The sequence below is a fragment of the Labrus bergylta genome, chromosome 14 (assembly GCF_963930695.1).
Source record: "Labrus bergylta chromosome 14, fLabBer1.1, whole genome shotgun sequence".
In the NCBI taxonomy this organism is placed as follows: domain Eukaryota; kingdom Metazoa; phylum Chordata; class Actinopteri; order Labriformes; family Labridae; genus Labrus; species Labrus bergylta.
Genome location: NC_089208.1, coordinates 5,089,973 through 5,110,220, shown reverse-complemented (window position 1 = coordinate 5,110,220; position 20,248 = coordinate 5,089,973). Strand labels below are relative to the sequence as shown.

Sequence of the window (20,248 nt, the reverse complement as noted above, 5' to 3'; positions counted from 1 at the left end):
GTGTTTGTAGTGGATGCTAATTTGCAACACCTCTCCCTTGAAAGGCTTTTATGTAAATAAAAGATTAAAACAGCTAACAGGAAAAAGTAAACAGGTTACAGCGAGATACAATAAGACACACATTATTATGATATAGCTACAAGGACATTACTTTAAAAAAAAAAGTGAGAATTTAATTTAGAAATTACTGTTATAAAGACTTTTTTAGCTAGATTTTAATGGACCTTTATTATTTCCATTGAGAACCAAATTTAAATTTATACCAGCGTGCACTACAAGGGAAATTAACAAGATAAAAGGCTGGGGGGAGGAAGGGGGTAACTTAACTGGATGTCCAATATTAAATGTCTCCTGTGACAGGTTTGTGTATCTAGCTCCCCAATGATTTGAAAATCTGCACACATTTAGAATTTGTTTTCCTGTGAAGTGAAAAATTAGATCCTGAAAAAAACAATCATGTGTGCATTAATCTTCACTAAAACTTGTTCTGGTATCCTTTCTCTTTTTCATGATTTCTTACTGCACATTGAAGACAATATTCAAGTGTGTGCGTGCATGTGTGTGGGTGTGTTTGTGTGGGTACATATGGCAGTATGCTCTTTGTGGATTTGGAGGATGGTAGGTTTTAGGTTAGGGAATGGTGTGATCTGGTTTTATTATCTGATTAATTGTGTAATTTATTTTGTATCGTTTGTGTGTATACCTGCCCAGGGACTGCAGACGGAATCTAGCTAATCAGCTAAATATGGTGCGATGCATCTCCTCTCATCACTTTAGATTCAATCAGATTTTGTAAATAGTCCCTGAACAATAGACAATAAGCTAAACCAAATCTACCTGTCAAAAAGATGGCCCAATAAAGTCAGAGGTTGTTGTTGTAGAGGTTGTAGGTTGTAAACACACACAAACACACACAACCGGACAATTCACTCTGACATTGTGCAATAATAATGTTATATTAATGTTATATTATGCTTAACCATCCACTTGGTGCAATAACATGTTACACACTTTACACACTTTATGTGCACTATGTGCATGCCTGTGTTACACAGGATATTACGGACTACACTTTTGTCAATAGCTGATCTAATTTTTATTTTTTAAATACATTTTTTTATTTTTTAAATCTGTTTTTTATTTTTTAAATCTATTTTTTATTTTTTAAATCAGTTTTTTATTTTTTAAATCTGTTTTTTAATTTTTAAATCTTTTTTTTAATTTTTTTAATCAGTTTTTTATTTTTTAAATCTATTTTTTAATTTCTTAAATCTGTTTTTTATTTTTTAAATCTATTTTTTAGTATCTATTTTTTTGTACATTCTTAATTTTTCTTTTTTTTTTTAATTTAAATTGTACTGTGTTCACTTTTTGTCTGCAATCTTTGCTCTTTGCTGCTGTAACAATGTAAATTTCCCCGATAAATAAAGGATTATCTTATCTTATGTTAGTTACTTGTTTGTGTTCTAGGTGGGGACTTAAACAGAGGGACAAAAAGGCCTGAAGGAAAACACACATGTTATTTAAATATTCACGTGTACCAATAACATCTTTAAATATGTTGCTTCTTGTCACCTTGAGCCATATGTGGACTCAAATACTCAGAACTGTTGTTTATCTTCCCTTTACAGTAGGTACAGTGGTGTGTGTGTGTGGGGGGTTGTTGATGCGGTTTGACCCCGCCCCTTACCACTGTGATTGGTTCAGCGCTCATGTCGTCACTACAGCTCTCTCCACCACTGGCCAATCCGCACAAAGCCCTCCCGGTACCCTCTCTCCACTGTACTCAGATACGTGCCTTTGTGCCCATTACGAAGCGACCCCAATGGCCTCGTAGCAAACCCCCCTTCAATTCAGATTTGGTACGGGGAACAGGTCAGCCCAGAGCTCGTCTCGAAATGCGTCCGGGACTGGCGAGTATAGCGGCGGAGATGCTGAGCGGGGCTACCGGCGTGGCCAGGCCGAGGCTCGGCAGCCTCCTGCGGTCCCCCCTCACCAAAACACCGCCGCCGATGTCAAGCACGGGGAGCCACAGATTTCGGTCCACGTCGTCGCTGCAGGGGTTTTCGGAGATGGCCAGAGAGCGGTCAAAGACTGTCACGTCGTTTTACAACCAGTCGGCTATCGACGTTTCCGCGGAAAAGGTAAGAATGATTTTGTGCCGGCGTCTGAAACAGCAGAACTACTATAGCAACGAGGGCGTTAAGCTAGCTGTGGGTTTACAGTACGGCTAGCTGGGAGCGAGGCTGGTGCTGCGTTCAAGGACATGCAGTGAAACACGAAATTCTCCTGCTTGGACGATTTAACCACATTAAAGTTTGAACTAGAAATGTATTTATGCAAAGGAAGGACGTCTAAAGCTCTATTGAATATGGGGAAAATTTTAAAAAGCATATCTTAAAAGTAATAAATAATAATAAACCAACAATTTACCAAACAGAGGGAATGATATGTTTGTGATTTAGCAGTGGACTTTGACCCCTTAATGTTAACTCATCTTCGTTGCTGTTTTAAATAATAATAATAATAATAATAATAGCTTTATTTATATATCACCTTTAAAAACAAATGTGTACAAAGTGCTGTGACAGACAAAGCAAATACAGAACAGAGATCAGAGAAAACAAAATAAAAATTGAGGGAGAGTGGGACGACATGAAACATAAATGTATCATCAATTCAAGCTGTGGTGACTATAGCTGGATTTTCCATTTGTTTCCACCTCCTGATAAAGAGCAAAATAAACACGTAGCAATGTTTATGTAACCTAGATTAAATGCAAATCTACCTACACTGCAAATCTATTATACTCAATGATATGTTGTATATTGTGGATGGCTCTCCTCTTAAAACTTAGAGGTCTGTAGCTAAAAGGTATACTTCCATTCTTGGTATAACTTTTTATTTTCTATTACTCCACATACATTTTGTTCCTGTTTGTCATATAAGTGGTAGTGGTCATCTTTTAAACCCAGCAGAAGAAAAGCAACATGTCTTTATTTACAGCAAAATGAGTAAGAAATGTGTTGCTGCATGCACACTGTGTGATTAATGAGCTAAGTAGTTGTTGCGTACAATGGATCTGCAAAATTTGCTTAAAATTACCAGTGAGTAATAAACCTATTACTCAGTACAAGGCAGATGGAGGAACCACCACGTGTAACTGCACGTAGCCGCTGATCTCCTGGCTGATTATAGTGGGTTGTAGTGTTTTTGTCTTGTGACTTACGGTCACACGTTAGTCTGGTGCAGGGGTTGCAAATGTTCTGCATGGGGGAGCAGAGTCACAAGGTGATTTCTAGGAACGCAAAGGAAAGAAGGAGATTGTAGTGACCCCGTTATTAGCGCCAATTAACCTGGGAGAATGACTCTAAAATGTCATGTTGACCTTTTCTCTAGATGGCCAATGTCAGGTTGCGTTTTCTGCTCTGTACATTGTGCACTAATGCATTCCAGCTCTGCAGAGAAGAAAACCTCTCCGCTCAGCACTTGAGCAAAACCGTGCTCTGAGCAGAGTAAACACAGCGTTTATAACGATGAGCTGTTTGATTTAGTCGTGCAAGTTAGGCTAAAAAAAAAAGCGACATCTGGTATTAACATGAGGATGAATCTCAATGTGTTCTACCTGCATGCAAACCTAACATTTCTCAAGAAGTAAATGGGGCTGCCAGTGCCGCGGGATCAATTTAAACAAAGGGAGACATGGCATCGAGGCTCTGATCTAATCACTTCCTTTGTATCCTGTCGCTGCATACTGATAGACCACCAGATGTTTGGACAAAGGGTCAGCTGGTCAGCTTTAACGCTACTTTAAAAGTAATACCTGAAATATCTCAGAATGATACATTGGCTGATATCAATCATTGGAAATAAAATAATTTTGAACATAAATATGGAACTGTTAGGTTGCTATCTTTTGATTGTTGGAATCAGATATGTGACAAATCTGATATAATATCAATATATTGTCCAATGTTGACGAAATTCATAATTCGGATATCAGACTGACGGTCACTATCCAGATCACCAATCAAGAAAGATTGTTGGGAAGTTTAAACATTTTCAACTCGCTCGTTCTCGCTTTGAAGACATTCAGACTGAAGTGTAAAAAGTGCCCACAAATCGACTCCATCAAGACGTTAAGGCGAGACGGATCAGCTCCTGTATGATAAAAAGGACAAAAGTTACACTTCCTGTTTGTATGTGAAGCCAGCAACATGCGATGTAATGCCGGGTTTACTGCAGCTCCATGTAGCCTTACACATTATACCAACAACTTTAATGACAATATTTATTATGATTTTATAAAATCAGTATCGGAATTGGATTGGAACAGAAACAAGTGTATCAGTGTATCTCTAAATGGAATGGAAACTGGCTGATTTATTTGAAATTAACAATATTTTTTATAGTGAAATGTACTTTTGTGTGTAAGAGTTAAGAAAAGTAATTCTCTGGTATCAGGGTTTAGATTTTGTTTTTCAGCACTAGTTTACAACACTATACAAAGCCCTGTACTTTTTTTTTTAATGAATGCAAGTGAGGAAATAGTTGACACCTGTTTCTTTTGTATTTGATGTTCATGAATAAGAACAAGTCTTCAGTGTCAGGTGACCTGTTGTTCTCACTGTGAATGTGTATGTGACTGGACATGTTAATATCTCCCCAGGCCTCAGTGCGACTGACCTTAGCAACCCTGCTGTATTCTGGGAAGTCTCCGGATGGACACCACATCTTGGTAAATATTTCAGCCACACTGAGAGAGCTGCACATTGTTTGTTTAATGAGAAGCTACATCCTCTGTGAATCTTCACTCACCCTATTTGTACTATATTCTGTGTGTGTGTGTGTGTGTGTGTGTGTGTGTGTGTGTGTCATCAGAGCAGTGCCAAGTACCTACACAAGGAGCTGCCTGTAAGAATCGCCCACCGCATCAAGGGTTTCCGTAGTTTACCCTTCATCATTGGTTGCAACCCGACCATTCTGCAAGTGGTAAGAACACAATTCTCAAGACATGCATGCACACACACACACACACACACACACACACACACACACACACACACACACACACACACACACACACACACACAGTACTGCTCCTGACACAGTGTGGAGTTATACATGATGTGTTAAAGACGGGGGCGTTGGTCCTGCAATAGATTCTATAATAAGAAAGTGACAACTGGGCCACGGCACAGGAGAAACGTGGCTGAACTCTGAATGAATAAGGGGAGCGATCTCTTCAGTTCACAAAGGCAGTTGTTACCACTTTGTCTCTATTGTTCCCAATGAGAATGGGAGTTTGTAACGGTTCAGAAGGTAGAGCAGGAGGACCACTAATCACCGTATGGCTGGTTCGATCCTCTCCCGTCCATAATGTCACCTTGACCCTGCGTGAGATATTAAACGCCAAAATGTTTAGACAGAAAGAAGCATGCTGCCGTGATCAAGAAGTGGTTTTTATTAAAATCAATAGATTAGCTGCATTTTACTTAATGTAGTTTCTGTAACAAGTTAACAAGGACAAAGGAAGGACAGGGAGGGCACACAGACTCTTCACAAGAGTTTACAGATACTTGATTCTGGTTGGCTAGGTAAGACACAGAGTTAACAGCTGTACAGTAGATACATTTTACAGATAACTGTGAAAACACAAATCTTAATAATGAACACCTGTGTACAACGTTTCTTAAGCAAAAAAAAGTCTTGAAGAAACATCACTGTCAAAGGTTAATGATGCACTTTGAGCACTGTGTTTGCCAATGATGTTCTTCATGTGAAGCTACGTCTTGCTTTATAAAGCATGATGTGGTTCCAGCATAGACTGTAAATGGACGTAGCCTGAGTGACGTCACCCATTTGTTGTCATATTGGACATGCTGACACTATCAAACTTCCCGTCAACCTGATGGCAGACAATGAGCTGGTACTGAGAAAGCCTCCTGACAAACCGCTATAATGCAGCCGCTCGCAGTCAGATCTGCCACGCCTCTAAATATGCATAGACCCTTTTTTTTCTAACCTCGTTGTAAACAAGTTACTATCTGTTTGCAGTGAAACCTGACTATGTTAATGTGGGGTGTTGGGATTTCCCGGGTCTTTTTGTCCCAGCCCCCCTGCGGACCCTCAAAGAACTGCAATTTCTTTGCAGTTCTGCATTGGCTTTGTTTTTCAACACTGGAGGTTTGCTGCTTTGGTCAAAGGAGGATGTTGTTTGGGAAGGGGGTCGCTGGCAGCGGCCGGGGGTTGGACTGTGTTTTATTGCTGCCTGTTAAAAATCCAGAGAACAGCAGCAAAAAACCACTAGAATAGAAATATCTTCTACTTTACAGGACAGTGTGTACATTTCTCCATCCTGCTTCCCTTAAACTGTATTCTTTAAAATACTGAGGCAATCTCTTTGGAACAATGTACTTCCATCTCTACAATTATTATCATTCAAATTACATCTGAAAAACTTATTCTTAAGTCCTGTCAATTGGCTCCCAACTTTTAAAGCTCTTATTGTATTTGTTTGCTTCACATGTATAAGTAAAAGTAAACTATTTTAGATGAATCAGCTAAAACTCCTGGAAAAGTCGACATAACTAATTTGTCAGAGTCAGACCAATGTGTTTTCACTAAATCCTGTAAGCCTATAACTGCACACTTTTCCCCCCCTCTCCGTTCCTTGCACCTCAGATGTTGTTGAACCGCTGCCAGAAATTCCTGCTCAGCTTATATAATACAGAATAGCATGTGCTTTGGCAGCATACGTAACCTATAGTATTCAGTATGTAGGTCAGCGTGACATGACCCATTAATGCCAATCAAAGCTCTTATTCCCAGTCTGTTTAAAGACTTTTTTTGAAGGGTTTGGTTTTCTCTTATGATGAAGAAAAATACATTTTAACCCTCTTGTCTTCACTTTTTTCTTTACACCCTTTAGAGATTAACCTAATGTCTATACTACGGTTGTCACTGTTGAGGAAATGACTAAGAACTTGACGTCACAGAAAGATTCAGGAGACTCATTTGGTTTAAGTTGAAGATGTTTATACAAGAACACTCCCGAGCAGAGATGGAGTAACAGGACCCGTCTGAGGGTGTGTCCCTGCCATGCCAATTCTCACAAACTAAGGCTCTGCATATGTAGAAAATACTTTATTGATGCCAGGGTCATATTGACCCAGCCAAACTAGGATGTGATGTCTCGGCCAATTTGGTGCGGGCACTTAGTCTACCAAATAACATTCAGATAAATCCTTGACACGCTTTGTCATTGTTTTCTAGTCACAGCTGAGCTCGGTCAGGTCAGACTGACATCAGAGAACAGTGAATAAACACAATGATGTCTGTACATTTAAATATAAATACACAGGTACTGAATATTCCACCACAGTCACAATACCCATATTTTCATCTTTGATATGGTACCAATGACAATCAAACAATATCAACATCTGATTTAATACCATGGCGACAAAAGTAGGAAAAATTGGGTCATTTATTGTTTTTGTTGACCAAAAATTGCATGCAAACTACTGCACATTGTTTTAGTTAGTCAAATACACTGGCAATGTTTTGGGACTGAAAATGTTGTCGGTGTATTTCTGCAATACAGAACAACAATTCACTGTCTGCAGAACAATTTCTGCAGACAGTGAATTCAGTTGCCCCAGAAAAAGGATATAAACCCATTTTGTTATATTCAATCTCAACTATCTGTCATAATCGAGGGAAACCAATTTTTGAGTTTAAATGGACCACAGCTGCTCTCTCTCTCTCTCTCTCTCTGCCTCGCTCGCCCCCAGCTTTGTGTTTAAATCATGACTGAAGATCTGTACTTCCTCTAAAGCTTTGGTTCCTCTCGTTGCTATCGAACACTCAAACAACGCAGATTGTTTCGTTTGAAAACACGAGGAATCGACGAGTTTGAAAAGTGTGGAACATTTTGACAACCTGTAGTCCATGCACGAGATGAGCGGTGACTTGTTCACAGTACAAGATCCCTGCTGAACATTTTGTTCTCATGCCACACATTCAAATGATTTAACAGAAATTTATGCAACCGCTTTTATTATTATTTTTTTTGTTGTATATGTCACCCCATTGGCCCCGAGTAATAACCGATTATACTTCCTGAGTAAACTTGTCGTACAGCCAACATTGAACTTTTTCACACGGGCTGTGTCACAGGAATAACTCCTAATGAAAACCATCCATCTGGGGGAACATCCAAACTGTCAAGCACTCTGGAAAGACACATTGTTTTTGAGTTTCTCAAGTGCCGTTTTGGAGAAACAAAATTCCTTTAAACTCATCTTGTACCGAGGTGGTTGCACAACACTTGCATACAGATGTCTATAAGCATAAGGTGTGAAAATCTATATGGCAGGTATGTGCTGTTACATTATGTCATCGAGACTGTACAGACACATCTCTTCTTCTTCTTTCGTCCTGGTTCTTGGGATCCATGCAGGGAGGGGAGTTCTCGCTCTGTCTCTACTTTTCCCTTCAGATCACATTCGGCGCCTCTGCACGTCTCATTGCCGGCGAACTTTCACCCAGATTCCTTTCTTTCTTGTTCCTCTGCGCCGATTGCATAATGTGCACCTCCTTTGTATGCCACCAGCGCTAATGTGGGTCAGGGTGGCTTTACTCCTAACTCTCATGTGAAAAAGAAAACAATGTCTGGACGCAGGGTTTTGAGTTTCCAGTCATTAAAACCTAAACGTATGGGGGAACAAGGCGCATTGTTTTTGGAGGGGAGTTCAACGTTATGGTAACATAAAGACTTCGTCGTCTATAGGCACCTGAAATATAAACCACCTGTGGTCTGAGGCTCAGTCGAGAAGGAAGGGGGGGAAGGGGGGGAAGGGGGGGGCAAACATGTTTTATGTAAGTGTTGATGATCAAAGAGAATCAGTCTAACAACAGCCTCCATCTCTCTCTCGTTCTGTCTTACAGCACGAGTTGTACATCAGAGCCTACCACATGCTCAGCGACTTTCCCCCGGTGAGTTTCACACACACACACACACACACACACACACACACACACACACACACACACACACACACACACACACACACACACACACACACACACACACACACACACACACACACACACACACACGCACATGCATGCATGCATGCACGCACTCAGGAAAACCACTGAAAAGAACACAGGGTCATAAGTTCAAGTTGTTCCTCTCACAGGGAGTATCATTACTTGCGAGTTGCGACCATAAACAGGAAGTGTCCACATTTGACTGACATGCATGTTGCAGCTCAGTTGTTGAACCTGTTTTGTATTCATCTAAATTTAACCCTTAATCCTTTTGTTTTCTGAATTACTGTACATTTTTTTATAAAGATGCATTAAAATAAAGCCCTAACTGATTATGTAATATAACACAGTACGGTCTAGACCTGCTCTGTTTGCACACGGTCTCCAGATAACATCTGAGTTGAATAGGATTATGATGATTGGCACTTGACAAATAAAGGTTGCACATAAAGTGATTGTAGTTGTTTAAAAAGTGAGTTTTTTCTTGTTTTATTTAATCGTAAAAGGTATCTAATTTAGAGAGACCATAGTCCACAATTTCCCAGTTTGGGATCAATAAAGTAAATCTATCTATCGATCTAAAATCCAGGGTGTAAAAATTCAAAACGATTGTTTGACAACCTGGAACCACCTGATATTTTTAGTTTCTGTATGTTAAATGATTCTTAAGATCTACATATTCCCAAATAATGTGTTTAATGAGTTGAAATATACAGCTAGCTAACCACAGCTGCACTCCAGGAAAAAAGGACTGATTTGCCTTTAAGGTTTAAAAACAGTATTTACATTTTATTGCAGGACACTTAATCTGCTAAACGTTCTGACCCTGTGAGTCATTAGACCCCCCCCACCCCCCAAAAAAAAAAAAACTTTTGTTATTAGTCAAACCAAACAGCTGTATATTTCAGTGTTGGAAGCTCTCATAGCTTTTGCATGAAATAAGGTGTTTAAATTATGTTGAATACCTTTTTTCTCCTTTTCTGGTCTGGAGTTAAATCAAAGTTGCCTTCTTAACTTCAGTATTCATGGAAATAGAAGACGGAATAATTTATTGTAAATTGCTTTGATATACACCTAATGAATATTCAGAATTAAGTTGTATAATAACCATGTCATTCAGGTAAGAACATGTGTGTAATATGAGTTTTATGATGAAGGATTTAATCCACTGAGTAATGGCTCACTGCTGATTGAACTTCTCTCTTTCTCTGTTGACTTCTTGGCAACACGGTGATTGTGTCAACATGGCCCGGTGTTCTAACATGCAAATCTGCAAGGTATGACCTTTAGGCAGGTTGTGAAAGCTGATCATTATGAAATGTTGACATGAATCAGTTTGATCTAGAAAGTGGCTCTTAGGCCCCGCGTCCACCTAGCGTTTTTTTTTCTGAGCGCCAGCATCTTTTGTTATCAACGAGGAGAGAGCGTTCGCAGCACAAAGCGGCCACCTGGAGAGAAAGTACAACGCCCAGTGTCTTTTTTAGAGTGTGTCCCAGTATCAGGATATAACAGAGTATAATAACGTCCATGCTGTTGGTAAAACAAGAGAAACAACAGATGGAATTAAGAGAAGATGGAAGGATGTATAAGGCAATAAGAAAGGAAAAAATGGCTCATAATAAAAACCTCTACAAAATAAACAGGGTCTCTTTTTTTTCTTCTCTCCATTTCTTGAAGATGTTTTTCCATCGATTGAGCAGGAGGTGAGAGCTGTGTACTCTGTAGCACGGGTGCTCAGGTGCAACATTCGGGCTATTGTCGCAAACACCAGACAGCTGATCAGCGTTTTGTATCGGGTCTGACAAAGGCCATAAGTGACCTGGCAAGAGGGAATCGACGATGGGGTATAAGCAGTGGTTAGGTCTCCCAATCCGAGCAGTCCTGCAGCGGAGCAGCCAGGGCCTGTAGAGGGACAAGAGGGGCCTTCTAGAGGAGTGCACTCTCTTGCAAACACGGTGCTTTTCTGAATGAGTAGGATTTATTTTTTCTTTAAAAACGACCTCTCTAACTCTCAGTTAGCACCGGATTTTTTGTGCATCTTGATTCGTTCTTATACTTTTCTTTATAAGAGGAAAACTGGTTCTAACGGCTAAGTTGGGTACTCCTCCTGGGCCAAAAAATGTTGGCAGTGCCGCAACTGGGCCCTGTGTTGCTACCGCACCTGAAACTCACCACAGGCCAGCTCTCCTCTGCACCGCCTCCTATTCATTTAATCATTGAGAAAAACCAGCACATGGGTTACACAACTTCATGTTTCAAATGCCAAGGTATTGCAACAAATTATGATTATGATTCATAAAAAAATTGCTCATATTAAAAAATATTATACCCACCAGGGGGTGTAATGAACCCCCTGAACCCGCCAAAACCGCGCTTGTGTTTACAGTAGTGTGACGTCTTTTTGAAGTCCTGCAACACATGCAGGGTGGATTGACTGGTAGAGAGATCAGAAAACAAACAGAGTCCATGCTATCAGATGTTATATTTACTTACTTTTACTATTCCTCCATTTGTTTACAGATCAAGGATCAGGATGAGGAGGCTCGCTTCTGTAAGCTGGTGCAGCAGCTTCTGGATGACCACAAAGACGTGGTCACCATGCTGGCCCAGGGCTTCAGGGAGTGCCGCAGACACGCCCAGGTAAGAGCTGCACCTCCTCAATCCTCACAGCTCCAAACTTAGCTGCAGAACGAGCCCTCTGCAACAAAGGCCATTGTATAGAGCATTTTCTTTAACGTCGTAGGTAATTGCGAGCCATTTAGCTGTTGGAGAGATCCCATTAGAGTCTAATTTAAAGTCTTTAAAAGCATTAATTGTGTCTTAAACCTTTGATTATGGTGAAACCTGTAAACCTGATGTTCTAACAGTCGGTGTTATGGATATTTCAGTTACTTGTTTATAGTTTCTTTGGGTTTCTTTTAGTTTCTATGTTTTTATTAGTGTTTTTTTTTGTTGCCACTGTTGCTGCTGGTGAGAAAGTTTTGGCTGTAGAGCAGGAAACATTTTTTTGTGCCCCACCACTGCAGGATGAGACGATCCTCCGAAGCTTCCTGGATACGACGCTGTGCTCTCGTCTGGGGATCCGCATGTTGGCCACGCACCACCTCGCCCTCCATGAAGACAATGTACGTCTCCAGTTTCAAAGGCTTGTTTTGTTTGCACAATAAGATACACGTTGAACCTAAAGTTAGGATTGTTTGTCTTCACTCCCCCACCCGGCTGCTCACATTGGGTGGGTCTGCCTCTGTTTCCTTTTTCCCACCTGGTCTGCATCTCTCAGCCCCCAAGCCCTTCAGTTCCTACTCAAGATGATGATATCTGTAACAGGACACAAATATAAGTGTTAATACAAAACACTAAAATAACTAACTTAACTTTTAGGCAGTTCTTCATTTTGAGTAAACATTAGTTGAACAAACAGAAATAGTGAATTAGTCTAGGACTACATTAAACCTTCAAGAAGCTTCACATAAGTTGCTGTGTTTGTTTTGGTAGTTTGGATAGTATTGAATTTGAAACTGTGTAAATGAACTAAAGAAGAGACTCCAGAGCAGGGGTGGACCACATGTGGCCCCCATCAACCCTCAAAGTGGCCGTCAGGTCAATTTTCACATATCAATTAATTGGAAACATGACAAATAATAATAATAATAATAATATTTGATCACTTTTACATGTTGAGTTAAATTTGAGACATAATTGACTGTAATTGTTTTTGTGTCCTACAATTTGGCCCTCTGGCAGTGAGAATTAAATGAATGTGGCTTTTGCTGTGACCAAAGTTTCCCATCCCTGCTCCAGAGCATGCAGTCCACGCCGCAGAGAAACATGAATGATGAATTACAGACGCACTTAACCCGTTTTTTTACACATCCGCTTCTGAAAATGTATAGACAATTCAGGCGGGAGGCTAAGGGGGGGTTCTAATGAAGTGGTTAATGACGGTAATAATAATGACGCAGAGGTGGCAACAGAGTCTGGCGCTTTGAGGATACATTTTTGCCTTAATGTCAATGCCATGTCTAGTTCAACACATTGACAATAGTTTGATTAAACGCACAGAGATCACACCTGATGCCACACACAGTCTGTGGTCGTGCGCCAGTCTCAGGATATAAAAGTCGTCACCCTCTTCCTCTTGCTTGTGGTTGCCTGAATATTTCCTGCTGTGTTTTAACATCATCTTGGCCTGACTTCATGTGGAAAATTTACCAGGGGGACTGGCTGGAAAAATTCTGCATGAAGTCGGAGTGAAAACATTAGGCTCCTTGTGTTAAAACATGAAGCTCAAACTGAACATTTAAGGACGTTTTTGTTCATGTTTGACAGCACCGTAACCTTAAGAGTGATTTAAAAACAAACATCTAAAATAATGATTTCTGCTCTTGTTTCAGCCTGACTTTGTCGGGATGATATGCAGACGTCTGTCTCCTAAAAAAATCATCGAGAAGTGGGTGGACTTTGCGAGGTGAGTGTTTTATCACATCTGTGTTTGTTTAACACCTTGAAGTGACTTAAAGCTCCTGTTTGAGCGCTCTGTTGACAGAGAGGTCAAAGTTCAGCTGATAAACACAATTTTCTCTGCTTCCTCTGAATGAGATATGAGATATCAATACTGTTCTAACCTCTCTATCTTATCATGGGACATTTGTAAAAAAATGGAGAGAGTTCCAACATTGTGTTGATATACTCAGTGCCTCTGCGTTTATTCTTTGGGCCTTTTAATAAGTTAATGGATAGATCAGCGTCACTCATTTTAGTAACACATTCACTAATTGACACGCTGCTGTAAATGCTCCACGTCTGTTCTTGATGTTCAACAGGCGTCTGTGTGAACACCAGTACGGTAACTCGCCCAGGGTGAGGATCAACGGACACGTAGCAGCTCGTTTCCCCTTCATCCCTCTGCCGCTGGATTACATCCTGCCCGAGCTGCTCAAGAACGCCATGAGGTAACCTTTTCACTCGTACCTGGTAGAGTTTAGTCACCTTCAGCTCGACCAGCTCCTCCTGTTGACTCAAGACTTCACATCCAGAACAGAAAATCAGCAATCAGTCCAAGTTTCTTTCTTTTTCTTTCTTTGGGTTATCACTTTACAGAGCTCAGCAGGATCGATATCTGTTTTACAAACTTGGATTTGAATAATGTGGGTCTGTTTAAATGAGCTTTTTGCTTTTTATTTGTTCATTAAAAATGTGTGTTAGAGGTCAGAAGTTTAGAAGTTTATCCATCACATGTCAAGAAGAAATCAGTGACAGAAAAAACAAGTAAAGTCAATGTTTCCATAATTTAAGGGAAAAGTCTTATTTAATGATCTTCTTCCCTAAATGTATGGTTTCATGAAAAGAAACACAAATGACAGAGTGCAAGCTTCCCTTATTGTATCATCTATTGTTTTTAAAATGTAACACAGGCGGTATGAGATATAAATGACAAAAATAATAATCCTTATTAGGCAGCCACTTTGGAAACATAAGCTGAGATGAGCTCGTGCAGAACTGTTAATACGATCGTAGAGATGAGTCAGAGAGTGTGAAAGTAGGACAGCACTTCTTTTCAGTTCCTGTGAGAGCCTGTCAACGCCTGTGATGTGCCAACATGCCATCCTGTAAAAGAAAATACACTCAGCGAGGTTTGAGACTTCTTTGTTAAGCTGCTAAACAAACGAGGGTGAAGGCTTTAAATCGAGATGTTGTTCGGTGAAGGTCTGAATGTTGAAGAGGTGAATCCTTCTGTTTGTCAATTGCTCTCAAGTGTAAATACTTAAAGATAAGCACTTGTTGTTAAAGTCTGTATACACATGATAAAAAAAACACAATAACATAATAATGTTGGTGGATTTACGAAGAAGAGGGGTCTCATTTATACAGCAGTGCGTAGAATCCATACTGAGAGTGTACATGTGCCCAAAACCCAGAAATGGTGTGTGCACAAAATAATTCAAATTAGTTGTATGTGCACTTGTTATAAGGATTCTGCACACTGTTGAATAAATGAGACCCCAGTACAGTAAGACACAAGGATGTTCAATTTAAGTGAGTTCTCTTTTGAAACTCAAAGTAGGTCTAGATATCCTTCTTATAAAGTCTAATAACCTGTTCATCCTTTTTTTTACATCTTAACATTAAAGAGCATGCAAAGAAAACAAACTGACCAATGTCTTGACTTCACATGTTTCATCTCTTTCCCTCATTCACATCTTTGGAAGAAGGACTCGATTGTTGAGTGTTTTTCTGTCCAGGAGTGTTCATTAGTTAAATATTAACTCCATTAGAAACGTTGGTGTAATGGGTGTAAGTGATCTGTGTCTATCTGTGGCTGCTGGCTGCACAAAAACCTTTTCTGTATGAGAGCACAATGTGTACACTCTCCATTTAATCCCCATTACATCCTTCTCTTTGTCCCTTCAGGGCCACAATGGAAAGCCATCTGGACACCCCCTACAATGTGCCCGATGTGATCGTCACCATTGCAAATAACGACATTGATTTTGTCATTAGGTGAGTGGCTAAAAGTCTGAAACAGGTTGAGGATATAGAATTGGAGGATACGGCTGTGTTGTCTTTAAACCTGCTGTAACCTGTTGTAACACACCGATTTAAATGATCTTATCTTCTGAAAGCATAAAATCTGTCATAAAGCCAAGAATCAAGTCTGACAGAACAGCTGACTTTGACTCCTTGTCTCAATCATAACATTTCACTTAATGGGATGGAGAGTATTTTAGGAGGACATTAAAGAAGTGATGTTTAGTGTGAGCTTTCAAATATATTCTTGTTTTGCCTTTGAAGGATTTCAGACCGTGGTGGCGGCATCCCTCACAATATTATAGACAAGGTGATGGACTATCACTACAGCACGGCTGAGGAGAGCGCACAGGACCCCCGCATGAGCAACCTCTTCAACAACATTACCAACAGTGGAAACCAGTCCAGCCCCATGCACGGGTAAGACTTTTGATTTGTAAAATATGGTTAAAGGTCACATATTCTCCTCCTTTTCAACCAGTTTAAATAAGTCTCAGAGCTCCTCAAAACATGTGTGTGAAGTTTCCTGTTCTAAATCCACTCTGATCCTGTATTTGATCATGTCTATAAACCCCTCTATTTCAGCCCTGCTCAGAACAGGCTGTTTCTGTGTCTGTACCTTTAAATATGTAAATGAGCTGTGTCTGACCACGCCCCCTCTCTGGAAGGGCTTGGGTGACTCGGGCTTTCTTGCACCATGTCTTATTGTTTATAGTGAGAAGGCAGACTCAGAGGGCAGAACAAACACCTAGCTTTGGGGCGGGGTCACCCACCTGGGGGAGGGGCTACTGCCCTTTGTGATGTCATGAAGGGAAAATCTCCAAACGGCCTGTTTGAGCACACATTTTCTGAAAAGTGGAGCAGGCAAAAGACAGAGAGGATGGACTTTTCTGATAATTGGGGGGTTTGTAGACAGTAGGGACATATGTTATTGTCAGCATTTTGCATAATATGTGACCTTTTAAATGTTTTTCTTAGGACTACCAATGCAATTTAGCTAATGTGCTAATTTAACCATATTTACTTTGATTTACATTATTGCTGTAATCGTTAAATTAATTTGATAAATAAAATGAATAACTTGATTTCTGCTCATCTCAAACCGTGTTGTGTTCTCTGCAGGTTCGGTTTCGGTTTGCCCACATCCCGGGCGTACGCCGAGTACCTGGGCGGCTCTCTGTCCGTACAGTCAATGCAGGGCATCGGCACAGACGTCTACCTGCGTCTACGCCACATCGACGGGAAAGGAGAGAGCTTCAGAGTCTAACTCCTGTCATCCTCATAGAATCCTAACCCAGGAACCAGGCCATACGGGAGTACAGAGAGGGTTCGTAACCAGACAGGCTGGCCTACATGGACTACAGGACTTCGGTCCACAAAGTGATAGCCTACACAGTATGTTGTCAGAACGCTCCTAAATTCACCTATCCACTACTTTTTCTTTCTTTGTTTTTTTTTCTTTTGCCTTAGACTGATTATAAGCTATGTTAGCTCTCTAGTTGATGATTTGGATTGTTTCCCTTTTTTTTTTTTTTGTTTTGTTTTCTACCCTGTGGCATGTCGTTTCACAATTTGGGTGTATGAACTTTTGAATGTTTAGGTTATCGGGACAAACTGTGCATGATAGTTGGCATCTATGTTACTGTGGGAGGAAGGAAAGTGAAGAAGAAAAAAAAAAAAGAAGAGAGAGCTTCAGTTTTAAAGAAGTTCACTTTCAAGTTACTTGTTGTATAGCCTCAAAAAAACAAAGTAGGGAAAGACGTGAATATAAAAAGTTTCAAAAGGAAACTCCTGAGACACTCCAGCAAAGATCTGTCGAAATCTCCTCAAAGTGCACAAAGCTGCTCATGTTGATCATTCATTTCATATAGTTAGAATACCATATCTTTTTACTTTTTATCGTAGTTTCAGGTTTACAAGGGAGGATGGCTCTGTGCGCATTAGCATGTGCTTTTATCCCTTGAAACCCCTTTTATGAGATCCTCCGAACAAAGCCTTCTCTGAGTCAGGGTGTGACTGAATACGCAGATGAAGAACTGCCAAAACACCAAAAGCTCATTAACCGATTTAAACACTCGCAGTGATGGACGTCTGTCTTCATCTCTGTTTGTTTTTTTGTGTGTGTGCATCTTTCAGGCAGGGTAGCCAGCCGAGACGTTCAGTTGCCTTACTGTATCTTTCAACTGCATGCTTAACTTTGTCTTCTTTTCTGTTGCCTTCATGTCGACCCACCATGTCGGTCACTCTCATTAGGTTGATGTCACATGTTTTTGCACAACGAGTAGATTTCCCCGTTAATGATGTAATGCTCAGCTTGCACCGATCATAGTAGCTTTTGACTTTACTGTAACAATATACCACAGAAGTATTGTCTCATGTTGTCTGCTTTTCTTTTTTTTTTTCTTTCTCCTGTTTTATCTGAATTTAGTTTTATTTTGTAGAAAGTGTGTCACTGTGTGTTTTATTTTGATGTGTTTTTGGAAAAAAAAAGGTTTTGTATAAAATAACATTTCAGGATGGGTCAACAACTCGCTTTGTGCACTGTTGACTTCAGAAGTTCAGATGAGCTGAGGATGCTGGTCCTTTTTTTAGTACGTTTTCTTTGGATCACAACTTGATTATGTCATTTTCTTAAGACTACAAAAGCTTTCTCTTATTAAATGAATATTCAACATCGGTATCGGCCCTGTTGGCAGAGGTGACACACGTTCATGTGCAGGTACTTTCCAGTTTAGCGATCATCTTGTCTTCATTATGTATCTTTTCCACAAGGGTTTGATAACTGCCTTTAAGCAATCAGTGCATTAAAAGTGTGTCTATCTTTCTCGACACAAAGATCTCAGAAAGATATCGGTACGGGATTTTTTCTTCCCAATGTCGATATTGGCCCCAAAAATCCCATATCGGTCGGGCCCTAGATTAAACTGTTTCCCTCGCACAGAAAATGACAAAATATTCAAGTTGTTATCTCAAAATAACGCGCAGGAAACGATCAGCAACACTCCAGCCTCTCTGAGTTTTTTAAGTAGAATAATATGGGTCACAAACAGAACTGATGTCATGACGTTTATTCAAGATCCGCCCCACTCCTTCGAGCACTCCTCACGTTTAGTTGAACATTCCCCAGCGAGCGTCGGTCCTCAAGCATCGTCTGTCGGCAGCATTCGGTTTGTTTTTCTGAGTTTATACTGTTTTACTTTTAGCAGGCAGGGCTTTGGGATCTCATGATGAAATTACCAGGATGAACTTTTGTAACCCTTCAGAAGTTAATTTTTAAGCCTTAACTTTTTGGCTCAGAGACGTAACCTGTTGATTATTAGTGAATTGAATGATTGGCCTCTAGTAACACAGAAACTACCTTAGAGGAATATTAGACCTATAGGAGGAATATTAGACCTATTTTTTTGTTGGGAATAATACATAATTACATTTTGTATAATGTTTAATATCTTACAAATGAAGTAAAGGGTTTGCTTACAAACTAAAATTATCCCAAACATTTATTCTTGCACCACTGAGTTTACAAACAAATGTTCTTATCCGTTTGAGAATTGAGTTTGTGAGACTCTGCCAACCAATTATTTCAACTTGTTAAGATGTATAAACATGGTATGATTTGATTTGTCATATTTATATTGTACATTTTTATGAAACAAACTTTAACTGGTTTAATCGACAGTTTCCAGAATGATGACAAACAGCCTGTGATATCTCTACCTGTGTTCTTTCTGAAGCGTGTATATGAATGAATGTTTGTTGTGGCTTTGAAGGTGTTCAACATGTAGTATATATGTAGCTTGTGCATGTGAAACAGGGGACGGGATGGGACGGGGGGAGGGGGGATTAACATCACATTACTGCCTCATGCTTGTAAACAATGTTCTAATGCTTGTGTCCCTTTAGAGACACATTAACGTTTAGGTTACATTTTCAAAATGTTACAGGAAATGCTGGTAGATGTTGGATTTGCAGTCAGGCCGGGGCATTTTAAGATGCATGACATGTATAGACTGCCCCCTGCAGGGCTGAAAAGGACAGTGCAGGCATACTGAACTGTTTTTGCTCTTTGTGGGGATGAAGAATCGTCATTACAGTTTTCTGGACAGGATGTTCAACTTCAGTTTCTGAATTTTCTTTTTTTCCCAGTTTCTTTTATTTTGTAACATAAGCAAAAAGCGGATCAACAAAACACATTTCAAAAATCTCCAGTGAAAGCCAAAAGCTGGAGTCGTGTTACTGACTAAATGTGCTGCCATGGAGTGTTGTGTCTTTTTATTAGTTTCTCCCTCCTGTTTTCTGTCGTCTTCACGACTCTGTAAAAACATTAAATTTTACTTGGTTGGATCTCCCAGACTGATGTTTATTTGAGTTTTCATGGTTTACACAAAATACTTCCTGGTTTGTTTTCCCTTTTCTTCTCGTCCAGCTCAGATGGATTTAGTTAGTGTTGTCACAGGAGTCCTGCAGCTGTCCTGAGGACGATCTGAATAAATGAGAAGAGTTTGGTGTTTACATGATTGTGACCTGAAGTCCTGCTGACACACAGAAACCACATCCTCAGGTTTGTTTGTTCAGGGGAAATACTGATACAGCACACACAACACAACACAACACAGCGCACACACACACACCACAACACAACACAACACAACACAACACAACA

At 40.0% G+C, this 20,248-nt stretch overlaps 1 protein-coding gene across 1 annotated transcript; it reads left to right on the top strand.

Annotated features, from left to right (window-relative positions):
• Positions 1–1,697: 1,697 nt before the first annotated feature.
• bckdk (branched chain ketoacid dehydrogenase kinase) lies at positions 1,698–19,929 on the top strand. The gene is made up of 11 exons (XM_020640523.3): positions 1,698–2,144; positions 4,670–4,738; positions 4,882–4,992; positions 8,953–9,000; positions 11,578–11,697; positions 12,084–12,182; positions 13,452–13,525; positions 13,881–14,009; positions 15,469–15,558; positions 15,850–16,005; positions 16,708–19,929. Exons 1-11 carry the CDS (start codon positions 1,713–1,715, stop codon positions 16,850–16,852), a joined length of 1,473 nt encoding a protein of 490 aa, XP_020496179.3. The 5' UTR covers positions 1,698–1,712; the 3' UTR covers positions 16,853–19,929.
• The last annotated feature ends 319 nt before the right edge of the window (positions 19,930–20,248 follow it).